The 16,594-nt window shown below is 32.6% G+C and overlaps 1 protein-coding gene across 1 annotated transcript; it reads left to right on the forward strand.

Annotated features, from left to right (window-relative positions):
- Positions 1 to 490: 490 nt before the first annotated feature.
- On the forward strand, positions 491 to 16,378 carry LOC104866306 (OX-2 membrane glycoprotein-like). Its single transcript, XM_033768061.1, has 6 exons — positions 491 to 528; positions 2,424 to 2,737; positions 3,458 to 3,754; positions 9,482 to 9,559; positions 13,407 to 13,483; positions 16,348 to 16,378. Exons 1-4 carry the CDS (start codon positions 491 to 493, stop codon positions 9,535 to 9,537), a joined length of 705 nt encoding a protein of 234 aa, XP_033623952.1. The 3' UTR covers positions 9,538 to 9,559; positions 13,407 to 13,483; positions 16,348 to 16,378.
- The last annotated feature ends 216 nt before the right edge of the window (positions 16,379 to 16,594 follow it).

The following is a 16,594-nucleotide window of genomic DNA, read 5'->3' on the forward strand; positions in this document are numbered from 1 at the left end:
TGAAATCAGTGTCCATAATCACTATATCCCTAGCTTAGATAAGTTCACAATAGTCTTAAATTGTGACCTCCTAAAATTTTTTTAAACAAATAGTATGTGATTTTCAACTTTCCATCAGTATGACAAAATACCTAAGGGAAAAAATAACTTAAAGGTGAAAAGATGTATTTCAGCAGTTCAGAGGTTTCAGTCAATGATGATCTGATTTCATTTCCTTTAGAACAGTGATGATGCCAAAGCATCATGGTAGAAAGATGTGACAGAGAAAAGGTGCTCATTCTATGGTATCCAGAAAGCACAGAGTCAGAGAGTCCTGAGAAAAGACAAAGCTTTCAAAATCTCTATTTAGAAAGAATGTCATAGAGTTGCATGGGAGGTAGCCTGCCATTACTTTCTCACTTTCTGCTTCCTCTTTGCTATGTGATGAGCAGCATCTTCCTGCCATGCCCTTCTGCCATAATGTTTCTGTCTAATATCAGGCCTAAATGCAATGGAGGCAGCTGCCTATGGGCTGAAAGCTCTGAATCTGTGAGCCAAAATAAGTCTTTCTTCCTTTAAATTGTTATCCTCAGGTATTTTGTCACAGCAGTAAAAAGCTGAGTGACACAGAAAATGCATATTGAGAAGTAGGGTCATTGTTGTGACTATAGTTGATGAGATAGCTTAGAAGATTTTAGGACTGGTTTGCAGGAGTAGTTTAGAAAGATTTGAAGATGTGTGCTGGAGAAGTTCTACAATGTTGTATGGATGTCTTAATGGAAAGTTCTAGTCTGAGCTTAGAAAACCAGAATACTGACATACGTACAATATAGACAAAAAAGACTATGTTAATGAAATTTCCACTGGGAATTAAGACTATACTTGGGACTAGGAATAGAGGTCATTTGTGTTACATTCTAGCAATGAACTTCTTTATATTTTTTCCATATCTGAGACTTTATGGGAAGCATGGTTTTTAAATGATGGATTAATTCATCTGGCAGAGGAAATTTCAAGTCAGCACAGCAGTCAGATTGTGGCATAGGTATCCTTGGCTGCTTTAGTCAGATTCAAAGTGAGAAAGTGGTGTAATAACCAGAGTAGAAAGGTTTGAAAACATTGCGCTTTGACCAGAAAAGAAGCCCTTGTAAAATTGGGACTAGGGAAGATATGGTAGCTAAAGAGATGAGTATCATTAAAAAGAAAGCAAATGCTTTGCACCTGGACAATAGGAAAAAATGCCTTGAAGGTATCAAAGGAGTTGCTTAGACATCACCCATCCATCTCAGGTTTAATGGTATAAAAGTACAGTCATATGGGCTCCAACCAACAAAGCCTTCATGGTGGGTCTGCACCAGTTCTTTGGAGCTCACACCATGTCAATATTTGCTCCAGATATCATACATGGAGCTATAGGGTTAATGTTTTATCTGCTGGGTTTTGGTCTTACTTTTTTATGATCCTTCTTCTGTTCCTATCCCTCCATTTAGGAATGGGAATTGTAACTTGTTTGACCATTGTATGTTGAAAAGATTTAAGTTTTTTTTTTTTCTAATAGTGGTCCACAGCTAAGAATTTGCCTTGTGACTCAGTAGAGACTTTAGACTTGACTACTCAGCAATGCTGAAACTGTTGAGACTTTGGGAAATAAATTAGTAATTTTAGTTATATCACAATAAGCAAAATTATTACGTTGTGTTTATTGGGAGATTAAGTATGCTTTAAGGAAATGTGATTAGGCATCAAATTGAGTAGGAATGGCTTGTGGTATTTAATCGTAATTGTCAATTTGACTAGATTGAGAAATGCCTTGGGAATTCTGGATGTTTCTGTGAGGATGCTTCCAGAGACAGCTGTCACATGCAGCAGCAAATTGAAAGGGGTGACCTGTCTTATACACTGGTGGCAAAATCCAATAGGCTGGGGTTCCAGGTAGAACAAAAGGTGAAGAAGGAGGAAGCCCACCAGCACAGGCTCTCTCTACTTCTTGTTCCCATGAGGCAACCTTTATTCCTTCACACCCTTTCCATCATGATACCATGCCTCCCCACAGCCTAGAAATGGTAGAGCCAAGTGACCATGGACTGAAAACTCTGAAACCATGAGACAAAATAAATATTTCCTTCAAGTTGACGTTCTCATGCATTTTTTTAACAGTGACAAAATCTAGCACACAATACTGATTTCACGTTTGTGTTTCAATTTTTATACCCTCAAAATATTTCCTGATGTGGTAATATATGCACTAAACAATTTTAGAAGCTAAATTTCAACAATGTAGAAGGTAGGAGAGTGCATTTTCTAGTAGGTAAAAGCAAATAAAATGACAAGTATAAGGAAAAGAGACAAATGATATGATCTGAATAAACAAGATCAAAATAAAAATGTATTTCTCTTAATACTGGATTTTTATTTTCAGATCCTTCACATGGAATAAAATATAGAAAGAATGAGACAGCTGTATTGGGAGGAAATGTGACTATTTTCTGCAATCTGACAAGTCCAGCAGACATTGTGCAAATTACATGGCAGAAGATTCAAAACTCTTTGACACAAAATATTGGCACTTACAGCAGTAAATATGGAGAAAAGATTCTTCCACCATACATAGGCAGGCTTCAGTGTAAAATCATTGAACCCAATTCATCATTCATAACAATCCAAGAAGTAACACTTGAAGATGAAGCTTGCTACAAATGTCTATTTAATGTGTTTCCACATGGCAGCCATGGAGAACAAATCTGCCTTAACATTATAAGTATATGAATGTTTTCTCTACTATTAAATTGCTGAGACAGAAATAATGAGGGTATGATATTTTAAGGTTGGTGTCCAAGGAAACAATTTTAAAGGATGAGAGAATAGTAGAAAAGATCCAGGCCAAGGTGTTTATTACCCAGAAGGTAAAGAAACTAATGATGATCAGGTGACTTGCCCATTCTTACACAGTTCAGGATCTTCTCCCCTCTCTTTTAAGCCTAGCATTGCATTGGCTTTCCTTGAGTGGGTAAAATTTAAAATGATAATTAGCATTTTCTTACTGGGGAGTTGAAAAAACTAAAGAAAGAAAAGAGATAGTAGATGACCAGAAAGTGGAAAGATGACAATTCTAAGAGAATAAGGATTTTCCATTCTTCAGGGGGAGAAAAAAAAACAATGTTGCAGAGCTAGTGGAAATGTCATAAAGTTCCTTTACTAAGCTGCTATACATTTAAAGTATTAAGGGTTTCAATAATGTAATTTAATGTTGAATGAAAGTTGAGACATGAATTGTTCCTTTCATATTGGAGGGCCTATCACTGAGCATGTAGAATAGTATTGTCAGGATTTGTAAAATACAAGAAGCATCTGAGAAGGGTATGTTTTCAACATTTTGACTTCATATAATAATTTGGGGGAGTCTAGTCTTTAACAGCATAGGAATCTGGTAGAATATACTTTCATATTAAATTTTGTTTCTTTCTTATTTTTACTTCAGTTGTATCTGAATTAATTGAACAACGATTCAATCACGACTCTGAAGGTTTTCTCAGCCTTTCATATTCAGCTGTAGGAAAACCTGCTCCTCAAATCTCTCTTTTTCCCTCACAAATCCTAATTAACCCTCCTGAGGAACGTCTTGTTCAAAACCCAAATGGTACAGTTACTGTCACTAAATCATACACCGTCTCTTTGGAGATGGTGGAGTCCTTGGGACTCCAACAGCTGGTTGTGAACATGGATCACCCTTTAAAGAATGAAGAGAAGATTGTTCCTCTCTCTGAAAAACAAGAATGTAAGTAGAAGTGATGGCTCATAAAGGGAAAGTATTTATCTTTCTTTAAAATTCACAACTACGAATCTTTGAATAAATCATTTATTTCTGAAGATGTAAATCAGTGTAATATACATGCATGACTAAAAGAATCAAATAATGAAGAGAATCTCCAATTAAACCTGCTCAAATAACCAGCTATTCTTGTACAGGGTAATATTTGTAATGGATCTTGACATTCAGTAGGCTGAATTTCTGTTACAATCACTGAAAATTATGTTCATTTATTCTTTCAACTTTCCCTTTCTTTCTTTCCTCCAACAGAGGATTTTTGCTGCTTACATCTGCAACTTCATGGATAAACCTGTCTCTTGTTTCATACAGCAAATAAAGTCTCCTTGGTCATCCTTTTCTTGTTCTCCTTCCTCCCAAGTTCTATCAACTGTATATTGATCTTCTTTTTTATATCCACAATTAAACAGGATAAGATTTTCTATAGCATAATTCTAAAAGTATGCAAATAATTATTTTCATAGTCCACCTAGTGATCTTTTACAACTAGAACCTTTAGCCTCTATTTACTATTAATAATACTAATTTTGGGTTTTAATCGATGTCATTATTGTTCATTTTCTATCATCTGACTTGTTCCTTTCCCTTTTTCTGATTTTGTTATTTATTGTCTTTCATTTTCTTTATCTATTGGTTGCTAACTATACATTCCTTTATTCCTCTCCAAGACACTGACTTAGAGATTTTTAGATACATCATGACTTATTAAAGCCCAATAATTTAGGACTTTTACCATTTCCCAACAATGCAATGAGCTTATATCAACTCTTTGCACTACTGCTTGTGCATTTTAATTCTTTACATCTAATTAAATATGAGATACTTTAATTGTTTTATTAATATTCATTTAGATTTGTCCTTTCTGTTACTTTTTACTTCTTTTCCCATGTTCAAACTTTCCTCTGGAATAAATTTTCTTTTGCCTAAAGAATTCTCTTTTGTTTCTAATGCAAGATTACAGACATGAAATTTTTTCAATTTTTTTTGTCAAAGAATGCTTTTATTTTTTAAGAAAATTTTGAAAAAAAATCATAATTTCAATTTGGATAGATTTTTTTTTACATCAATGTGACAAAGCCATTCTATTGGCTTTCTACTTCCATTACTTCTTTTTAAAAGACATGTCTTAGTTTTGTTGGTGCTTTTTTGAAAGAAACATATCTCTTCTATCCTCAATCCTGCTGTTCATAAGTTTTTCTCCTTGTATTTGTTTTTTACCTGTTTTATTATTATGTTCCTTAATATTTTGTTCTTTTTTATTAATTTAGCTTAGAGTTTCCTAGACTTCTTGATTCTAGATTACTATCTTTCAACACTTTTGGAAAATGTTTGATTCTTGTCTCTTCAAATGTTATTGCTGTCCAATTCTCATTTCTTTTTCTAGGACTCTAAAAGTATATTGAGTGGAAATAATTGTTAAATTAGATATATTAGTATTCAGGTCTCTTATTTTTTTCTCATGGTTTTAAACTAATTTTACATTTTTATACTTTTTTACTGTACACTGGACCTTATACATGAAAAATTATAGATACAATGAAGGCTCTGGGTTTTGGGGGGACAACAATAGTATTGACATAGAGTTCACATACAAGCTGCATACAATTAACCAATTTAAAGTAGACAATTCAATTACTTTAATATATTTATATAAAACATTTATATTACCCCCAGATAAACATTCTTTTTGGGTTTATTTTTATTTTTATTTTTATTTTTTTGGTACCAGGGATCAAACTTAGGACCTTGTGCTTGCGAAGCAGGCAGCGGAAGCACTGAGCTAAATCTCCGGCCCTGGGGGAGGATTTTTTTTGAGAAAAATACATAACAAAAAGCTCACTATAGTAAAGTCTACAACTCAGTGGTTATTAATGTCCCCATAGTCTTGTACACTAATCACCACTAATTACAGAACATTGATATCACTACAGTGAGAAACTGTGTACCTATTTTCAGTCACAAAATTCAATAAACAGCAATGAATGATGTTCGCATTCCCCAGTAACTACGAGTTTACTTTCTTTTTTGTTTTGTTTTTCGTTACAACCTTAATCCTGTTACTGACTCCCCTAATCTGTCCTCAGAGTACTCAGGCTCTGCAGTGGCTCTCAGTGCTCTGTGCAGGTGGAGTTCACCTTGTGAATCCGCCGTGCTGCAGGCTCTTTAATCAAGCACCTTCACAGCTCCTTCCTTTGTGCCCTTCACATCTTTTGAAAGTTTTTTTTCTTCACAATTTCTTCTTGTTGAAAGTCACCCTTTGGTAATGTTGTTTTACATTTGAATCTTTTATTTTTATTACTATAGTTTTAAAGGAGCCAAGAAAAATTAAATATAAACATTTGTGTTATGTCTGTCTTTGGCAGTTATTATTTTATGAAAAATAATACAAAATTTCATAACGAAATGATAAGAGTATAACAACAGTTAAAACTCCATGTTTCATTACCTTCGGAGTAGTTACTCAAGAAACAAGACACACAAAAGACTTTCTCTTACAAAGAAGAAACAACAGATAATAGCACAAAATTTCTTTTCGGTGGACTAAGAGAAATCAGTAGCATTAATGTAACAAATTAGGATATATACTAAAATGTTTTTGAAACAATGGAATAAGTAATTTGGGAATTATTTGAACATATCCTTACTTCCTATTTATCTATTTTCTATTTTGCTCTTTATTTGTATGTGTGTGTGTGTGTGTGTGTGTGTGTGTGTGTGTTTATGTATTGTGTTTCTCATATAAGAGAAACCATGAGATATTTGAGCTTGTGTCAGACATATCACTAAACATTATATTCTCAAGTTGTACCCGTTTACCCACCAGGGCCTCAAGATTACCTTTCTTTATGGTGGAGTAGTATTCCATTGTGCATAGATACTACACATTTCCTTATCTATCCATTTCCTTATCTATTGATGGACATATGTGCTGTTTCCAAGATCTAGCTATTATAAATTGTGCTGCTATAAACATGGGTGCACATGTACCTCTGTAATATGATAATAGTTAAAATTATCATAGAATTAAACTATCAAGAGTTAAACTTTTGGGAAGATAGCTTGAAGGGGAAAGCTGGGTCAAACGGAATTTTTATTTATAGTTTTTTGAGGAGTCTCCACACTGATTTCCACATGGTTGTACTAGTTTACATCCCCACCAACAATAGAAAATAGTTCCTTTTCCTCCACATACTTCCCAGAACTTGTTACATCTATCTTGAAATTGAAGTTAGTAAGCTCTTTTTCTGGTAAATTTCCCCAACTCATGAAATTGGAATATGCCAATTAAATAGCACGTGTATCTCTTATAATTTCTTGGCTATTATTATATTTATTATGGTATTATTATATATTATTGTGTTATTATGGTAAATTTCATTTTTTAAAATACAAATATCAATTCAGAATGATATTGTTCTTTCTTCTATTTTATCACAAATATTAGAGAAATTAATTCCTAATTCTTTTGAAATCTATATCAATTCAGAATGATATTGTTCTTTCTTCTGTTTTATCACAAATATTAGAGAAATTAATTCCTACTTCTTTTGGAATCTCATATAGACTTTTTCTTTTTTCTTTTGCCCATGTTTTGCCGTTGTTGACTTCAAGGATGTGACATTTTTGCATTATTTTTTTAATTCAGTCTCCTCTGCCTATTTAGAATGGCTATGTCATTCTAAGTATATCATTGAAAAAGAAAATCAGTAAAAACTAAAAACTAAGGCAAAATAATGTCTGAGCAGTCAAAAGTAAGGGGCACAAAGTTCTTGAATAAAAACACATACAATTTCCTAATACTATTTGAGTGAAGATGTCTCTCTTCTTTCAATGATAATGAAAAATTCAAAGCAGCAAATTTAAAAGTGGAAATTATTATTAGCATGAAATTAAGAATTTGTATGTAGGGAAATTAGGAGCACACACACAAAAAAAATTACGGCAAGAACTAAGAATCCAAAACAATATTTTATGCATTTAATGTAAGTGTAACTTTTCTTAAGGGCCAACATGAAATATGCATGTTTTTTCTATTATACCTAGCAGTAATCATTGACAATCATAATGAAGACCTTTTACTATGTTTAAGTCATAGTGCATAATATCAATTATATTCAGAAGTCTACACAGATAAAAGAGGTTTCTATAATACAATTTGAGAAAACTGGTCAAAGTAGCTATCTTTGAAAGTGTTGCTTTCAAAACTTTTGCACTTTTTTTTTGTAAGAGTACAGACTCTGGAATTAGAATTGAATTTGTTTCTCAGTTTGAGAAACATTTCCTAATTGCTTGGTATCTTTGTGTGATTTCCTTAAGATTACAGAGACTCCATTTCCGCATCTGTACCTAATAAGTATAATCACCCAGGTAATGTAAATAATCTTTATAAAGTGCTTATCACAATAATCTTCATTATTTATTATGTATTTATTTTCTGATGTTATTATAGGCTTTTTGTGAATTTCATAATAGTAATATAGTCATCAAGTCACTACATTATACTTTGCTTCACCATTTTCTGAATATTAATGTGGTTATATTCTTTTTTCTTATACCTGGGAATGATAGGATTATATTAAATATTATACACATTAATCTTTGAAGAACATATAGCAATTTGAATATATAGGTATGGGTATATTTTCTCATAAAATGGAATATGGCACATTGTCTGATAAGTTTGAACATCAGTGGAGCATTGATAAATCAAAAAAGTGTTGTTAATTACAGGTATGATATGGTAGTACAAAGTATAAGAAAAGAAAGTCACAAAGAACATGTATCTCATTTGTGTTTTTCAGGTTCTACTCCAATAGTAATCGTCATTATACCCATTTTTTTGTTTGTTGTGCTTATTATCATCATCATTTTCTGTATTGTTCAGAGAAAGAAAGAGTAAGTTATAGTACTACCTTTTTGTGATAGATAAGGTGGGTAAACATCAACAAGCTTTAAATATTTAAAAAACCTCTAAGAACTCTGCCAAAAACCGTCATGAAAAGAGCCCTGACAAAAAACTGAACATACTTGCTAGATCACACAGTCAAGTGCGTATTGTTGAAATAATATTTAGGATTGTGAGAAAGGTAGAGTGCTAGTAATAATTCATGTTTATGGTAAATTGAGTTTCAGATTCTTAGGATATAGCATGTGTCCCCAGGCAACTAGTGGGAAGGAGTCCACTTACTGTGTGGTGGAAAACATGGAGTCTGGATGTCTGAGCTAAGTGTACCTGCCTAAGCCATAATGGAGTGAAAGTGGTATTACTCTACAGGCCTAATGTAATAAAAAAATCCATTCATTTACTCAACAAATGCAGCTTGAGTGCCTCTATATTGACAGTCACAATCAAAATAGTTGAGTTTCTTGCCTTTAGGACCTTACATCCTAGTGGAGAGAAATAGACCATGGAAAGATAATTGGAAATAAGAAAATACCAGACAGTAACTACTGTTCAGAAAATAGAACAGAATGGTATGATTGAAAGAAACTGTGGGGCTATTGTAGGTTCCATGGCTTCTGGTGTCATTTCAACTAATATCTGAATCTCAAGAAAATTTGAATCTGAACCTTACAATTTTTTAATTTACAGCATACTTTACCATGTCCTGCCATGAGGGGGAGTGTTTGGGCTGAATTCATTTTAAGGATACACCAGTGTCATTGTATTTCTAGGTCAGACAATGTACCAGAACCATCCCCACAGCAGCCTCATGCGGACCCCTTATTGAACCCTTGTCATCGAACACAGAGGTAATTGGTAGGGTGTGATTTTTTTGGGGGGTGTTAGTATGTATTCTTCAAATTTAAAAGTAATTGTTCAAATTCAATCATGCTTTTGATAGCAGTAATGATAATTTTAGAAATAAATGGAAAGAAAGCTGTATGTAATCTAATTCCATGAAGTAGTAGATTCAAATGAGGTTACATTAACTTTTAACACCTGAAATATATTTAATATTATTTGGAAAATAATGCTTAATAAGGCATATGTACATTATTTTGGATTTTTGCTATAAAAATTCTTTTTACTTGATTATTTATATGAAGAGAATTTTCCCCACATCAATTACTTGATTACACTGAAGTACACTGTACAAATTAAAATGTATGCTGAATACTTGACTCTTTCTTTTTATTTATTTGTTTGTTTCATTTCACTGGTTGGTTGGTTTTGTTTTTATTTTTCTTCTGTGCCGGGGATGGATCCCAGAGGTTTACAGATGCTGGGAAAGGGCTCTACCACTGAGTTACCTCTGGCCATATGGTTTTAAAATAAGACATTGAACAAGATCCTAATGGGATAATTAAGAGTGTGAAATCGGAAGAAAAGGGCCAAAGGTGTAGGGAAAGTGGGAAGGGAAGGGGAAAGGAAATAAGGGAAAAGAGAAAATGAAAAAATGGAAATAAAGAGTTTGTAAATAGGGAGGGGAGGAGGGGGTGAAGGGAGGGAAGTGACAAGGGGGAAAAAATGAGAACCAAGAACCGTCATGTGAAGGTATAGGATCCCAGTAATGAATGTAACTGTATTGCAGACCTAGATTGTACCAATAAACTCAATAAAAAGAAAAAATAATAAAATAAGACATTGATATTCTAGTATCTTTTAAAGGTATTAAGTAAGGTACTGTTTTGTAAATTTATCTAGAATTTAAAATGTTTTAATCCTTTGTACTTTTTTCTTATGTGTTTTCAAACTGTATTGAGATGTTTTGGCTATACTACTAGTGAGTAATATATTCAGATGAAATGATACTGTGATAATCTGATAACCCAGATGACAGGTAAATGTCTAATGGATAGGTAACATTTACAGTGTAGACAGTGGGCAAAAGATGAACTGTAGGCAGGACAGAGTGAGGTGTCATAAGATTTTTTCATGCCACTCAGAGGGGCATGCAAATTTATAAGTTGCCTATTTCCAGATTTCTGGTCCTCTCTCTTTCATATTAATTTTAAATCTTTTCAAAATTAAAATTATTTTAATGGATATATATATAAAATCTCTCTATGGGGTACCAACTAATGTTTTATAAATGTATGTAATATGCAATGCTTAAATCAGGTTAATCATATCAGTTACTCAATTTCTTTATGGTGAAAATGTTCAAAAATTCCTTTAGCTAGTGTTTTGAAATGCATAATGAATTATTTTTATCTATAACCACTCATGTCAAAACACACTAGATTTCTTACCACTATTAACCGTGAGGTGGTACTCATTGATCACCCTCTCCTTATCCCTACTCTCTCCAGCCCCTCATAACCACTATTCTACACACAATTTCTATGAATTAATTTTTTTAGACTTGACATATGGGTGATATCATGTAGTACATATCTTGTGCCAGGGCTTATTTGACCTAACAATGATCTCCTGTTCCAATCATATCATTGTGAACTACAGAATTCCATTTTTTTTGATAAGTAATATTCCATTTTTGAAATGTACAGTATATTTTTTGTCTGCTCATCAGTTGGCTGATCCTTAGTTTGTTTTCATCTTCTGGATATTGTAAATAGTACTGCAGTGAAGAAGGGAGTGAATATGTCTCTATAACATGCCATTGTCATTTCATTTGAAAATATACCCACAGTGGTATAACTGGATCATACAATAGTTCTATTTTTAATTTTGGGGGGGAACCTTCATAGTGTTTTCCATACTGGTTTTACTAGTTTCCATTCCTACCAACAGTGTGCATGCACTGCATTTTCTTTTCTCCACATTCTTACAAAACCTTATTATCTTTTGTATTTTTAATTGAATTTATTGGTACATTCTAGGTATACAGTACAGTTGCATTCATTACTGGGATCTTGTACCTTTACAGGACAGGTCTTGATTCTCATTTTTTCCCCTTTTTCTCACCCTCTCTTCACCCCCTCCTCCACTCCCTACCTACCAACACTTTAATTCCATTTTTACATTTTCTCACATTTTTTGCCTTTCCCTTATTTCCCTTCCCCTACCCTTCCCACTGTCTCTACACCTTTAGATCTTTTCTTCCTATTTCACATTGCTAATTATCCCTTTAGGATCTTGAGTACTATTTTAGTTTTTCACACCAGAGAAACTATTCGGTATTTACACATGTATGACTTATTTATTTCACTTAGGAGTATATCCTCAAAATGCACCCATTTTCCTATGAATGAGTCTACTTTCTCATTCCTATGGCTGAGTAGTATTCCATTTTATAGAAAAACATCTTATTTATCCAGTTTCTAACTGATGGGCAAATGGGCTGTTTCCAAGTTTTACCTACTACAAACTGTGCTGCTATAAACATAGGTGTGCATGTGTCACTGTGATATGATTATTTTAATTCTTTTGGAAAGATACACAGCAGAGGGATGGCTGGGTCAAACAGAACCTCTAGTCGCAGCTCTTTGAGGTATCTCCATATTGATTTCCACAGTAGTTGCACCAGTCTGCACTCCCACCAACAATGGAGAAGGGTTCCTTTCTCCCCACAACCCTGCCAACATCTGTTATTGTTTGATTTCTTGATAGCAGCCATTCTTTGTGGGGTGAGGTGGAATCTCGTTGTTGTTTTCATCTCTATCTCTTGAATGACCAGTGATGTGGAACATTTTCTTTTGTATTTTTGACAGTAGCTATTCTTACTTGAAGTGAGATGATATCTCATTGTGCTTTTGGTTTGTGCTTTCCTGATAGTGATGTTAAATTTTTTCATATACCTGTTAGCCATTTGTGTATCTTCTTTTGAGAAATGTCTATTTAGGTCTATCATCTATTTTTAAACCAGATTATCTGTTTCGTGCTATCAAACATATCAAAATATATCAAAATGTATTCTGAATATTAACCCCTTCTCAGATGGGTAATTTGCAAATATTTTCTCCCATTCTATAAATTTTGTGTTCACTCTGTTGATTATTTCTTTTGATGATTAGAAATGTTTCAATTCAATATCATCACATTTGCCCATTTTTATTTTTGTTTCCTGTGTTTTTAGGGTCTTGTCCAAAAATTTCTTGCCCAATCCAATGGCCTGAGCAGGAGTTTTCATTTTTCCTCTAGTAGTTTCATAATTTCAGGTCTTACTCTTAAGTCTTTATTCCATTTTGAGCTGATTTTTGTAACTGGTAAGAAATGGGGATCTGGTATCATTATCTTGCATGTGGATATCCATTTTTTCTCAGCACCATTTCTTAGAAAGGCTATTCTTTTTGCAGGACATGTCTTTAGCACTTTTGTTGAAAATTGGTTGCATATATATTTATGAAAGTTTAGCATCTCTACTCCGTTCCATTGGCCTATGTGGCTCTTTCACATAACTGTCATGCTGTTTAGATTAAAACACATTTATAATATGTTTTGCAGTCAAAAAGTATGTTTCCTTTGCTCAAGATGGTTTTGCCTATTTGGTGTTGTTTATAATTCCAAACAAATTTTAGGACTGCTTTTTCTAGATCTGTGGAGAATGTCATTGTTATTTTGGTAGAAATTGTATTGAATTTGCAGATCGCTTTGGTTAGTATAGACATTTTGACAATATTAATTAGATCAATCCATGAACATGGTATATGTTTCTTTTTCTTGAGCCTTCTTCATTTCCATTTATCATTGTAGAGACTTTCACTGTAGAGATTTTGGGGACCACTGATATCTTGTTAGTGCAATCACCCTCCCCAGCACCACCACCACAGGTATGCAATCCACTCTTTCAAGTCTTTCTGATAATCTTTTCAGGAAGTTTAAAAAATGTCTTTCTGTAGGTTTGTGTAATTTTGGCTGAGCTAATTCCATGGTACTTTTCATTTGTTCACTATAATTAATAACATCTTTTTTGTTTTCAAATGAAATCTGGCTGGTTGTTAGAGGTTCAGGGAAATTTCTGAATTTTAAATGTTAACTTGTGTGTGGAAACCATGGTAAACTCTGTGATTCAAAGTTTTCTTTCGATTCTAACAGTTTTCCATGCTGATGTTCATCTCTCTTACAAATAACAGTGGCTTGACTTTCTCCTTTCCAATCTTTACATCTCTTTTTCAATGTTACATAACAAAGATAACAAAATATTTTGCTTGTTTCTGAATTTAAAGACAGTATATAAAATCCTCTACTAAGTATTACATTTGATGCAATTTGAACATTAAGCATATTATTGAGGGTTGGAAAGTTTATTATTCCTGTTTCCTTTAGTGTCATTATAAATAGGTTGTTAAAATTAAGAAGTAATTTTTCTATTGAGATAGTCATTTGTATTTTCTGTATAAGAAAATATATTGATAAATTTTCTAATGCTAAACTATTATGGAATTATTTTTCTATATGTTTTTAAGTAAAATTAGATAATAATTTCATTTTTTTGGTATTATCCTTTTCAAGCTTTGAAATTAACATAACACAAGCTTCAAAGAAACAAATACATGATTATATATTTCTCCTTTTGGGAACATATATTTAAAATAGTGATTTCTATTCTTTATTATCTTCAGAAGTCTGTGCCTTATTTTGCATAGGAAACCTTTAATTTCAACTGAATTTCTTTCATAGTTATTAATCTGTTGATTTTTTAAAAAATTAGGACCAATTTGTTGCCCTCAGAAATATATTTATTTTGTATGATTTCAAATGTTTATTATGTTTATAACATTGTATTTTGGGGGTTTTTGTTTTTTTGTTTGTTTGTTTCTTTCTTTCTTTCTTTCTTTCTGGTACCAGGGATCGAGCTCAGGCCCTTGGGCTTGCAAAGAAGGTGAGGTTCCAAAGAGCTAAATCCTTGGCCCTGTCCTGTTATTTTTATTGTTATATCATTTGCCCTTATTTTAAAATCCACATTGTGTTTACTTTTATCTTCTGTTGAGATAGTAAATCATGCCACACATTTGTTGAGTTGACCTATAGAAAAAGTTCCCATATTTTTCAGTTTTTATTCATTTTTGTTGATACCTGCTCTTTGTTACATTATACCCCTTTTTCTCATTTTATTGAAAATCCTGCTTCTTTTGCTCAACATTGGTAACCAATATAGTCAATGTAATATATTAATTCTGAATACTCATTTATATCTGTCTGAAAAGTTTAAATGCAACTCTTTATTTTTTTGAAAAGTATTATTAAAGCAAATTTCTTTTTTTTAGTAAAGAATTTTAAAGCTATTTTTTAACTTCATGATGGGAGGGATATTTCCCCCTCTTTTGTTCACTCATCTGTGTCCCAAATCTCTAGCTTCTGGGTTTTTAATCTATTTGAACATTGTAATTTCTTATGTAAAAGAGCTTTTTTTCATTCCTGGTTTTCATATTTTGTTTTTGTAATTTTTCCTATCCTGTCATTCATTAAACAATCCTTTAGTTACTTTAAAAAAGTAACACCTATGGTTATTATTCTGCTGTTTTCTCCTAATTTTCCAAGGATGGTACAAATTCTCATAATTTTAATGTCAATTTCTTAAATTTTCCAACATGCATATCTTAACATAATTCTCCCTTTTCCTTATGATCTCATTTTCTAATCTACATTCCTCTTCCATGTATATCTGACTTGTATATTACAGAGATACAATTTTTGTAGCCTTGCTTTATTATGCAATAATACATTTTTGATAAGTTATTTATCCTTTTCATGTATTTTGAAACCTTTACTTGGATTAATTTAGAATTTCTTTAGAAAATGTTTTCAAGGAGAACCTTTAAGACATTTTCTGAGAATGATATATGTAACAACTTTTTTTCATTTAATCTTTATAAAATCTAGGACCAAGACTTTCAGATGTAACAAATCAAGAAACAGTAAAATATTATCTACCCACATAAAAAAAATATAAGAAGGGGCCAGGGATTTAGCTCAGTGGTTCGGTGGCCTGCCTTTCAAGAGCAAGGACCCAAGTTCAATCCCCAGTACCAAAAAAAAAAAAAAAAGATATAAGAATAACTTAAAATTTAAGCAATAGGAAAGTATATAGCAAAAAATCAAACATAATCTAATAGAATGGTGTATGTGTGCTTATGAAAAGACATATATGAGTGTTTATAATACTACTATTTAAAAAATTCAAATTGGAAAACAGACAAATGCCTATTAAGCGGTAGGATGGGAAAGGGAATGAATAAAGGGATTAAAATGTGTTACATACATGTTCCAACTCCATACTGGGAATGTAAACATTATGTACCAATAAAGAAAATAATCTTTTAAAACAGTAGAATAGGTAAGTAGCTGTAATATACACAACATTACAGACTAGAATACCACACAACAGTGAAAATGAAATACAACTACTATATATGCAATGACACAGATGAATTTTTCAAATCTACAATTGGGGGAAAGAATCCAGACACAAATGAAGGCTTACTCAGTGAAGTATTTACCTCAAATTTAAAAACACTAAGCTTAGTTTGTGAAATTCGGGGTAGGAGTGCATTACCCAGCTAAGTACAGCAGGAGGCTGTGCTGTGGAGAGCAGTGAGGGTTTTGTGCAGCACCTCTCAGAGGGATGTGGTGAGTCAGACAGGGCTTTAGGAGGTGAGCATTCACTAATCTATGTCTTTTTCTTTTGTTTAAGATCCAAGAACTCTGGAACCTGATTTTTTAAAAAAATCCTCATCATTAATAAAAATAGACGAAAACTCAGTAAAGAGAAAAACTGATTACATCATGAAAAAAGTCATTACAAAATTGATTTCTTGAATGTATAATTTTGAGTTTAAAATAATAAACTTGTTTATATATAAAAAGTTTTCATTGGTTAAATTCAACTTAAAAGTACTTGGTACTTCTGCTACAAAAGGCTGTTGACTAAACAACTCACG

This window comes from Fukomys damarensis, unplaced genomic scaffold (assembly GCF_012274545.1).
Source record: "Fukomys damarensis isolate Sample0158 unplaced genomic scaffold, DMR_v1.0_HiC HiC_scaffold_24, whole genome shotgun sequence".
In the NCBI taxonomy this organism is placed as follows: domain Eukaryota; kingdom Metazoa; phylum Chordata; class Mammalia; order Rodentia; family Bathyergidae; genus Fukomys; species Fukomys damarensis.

What these genes read in the sequence shown, in the direction of transcription:
- LOC104866306 (XM_033768061.1), top strand. Translation starts at nt 491, where the DNA reads ATGGAGGCAGCTGCCTATGGGCTGAAAGCTCTGAATCT. An exon ending in GGGCTGAAAGCTCTGAATCT is followed by an intron (nt 529 to 2,423) that starts GTGAGCCAAAAT and finishes AATAAAATATAG; the next exon opens with AAAGAATGAGACAGCTGTAT. An exon ending in TCTCTCTGAAAAACAAGAAT is followed by an intron (nt 3,755 to 9,481) that starts GTAAGTAGAAGT and finishes TTGTATTTCTAG; the next exon opens with GTCAGACAATGTACCAGAAC.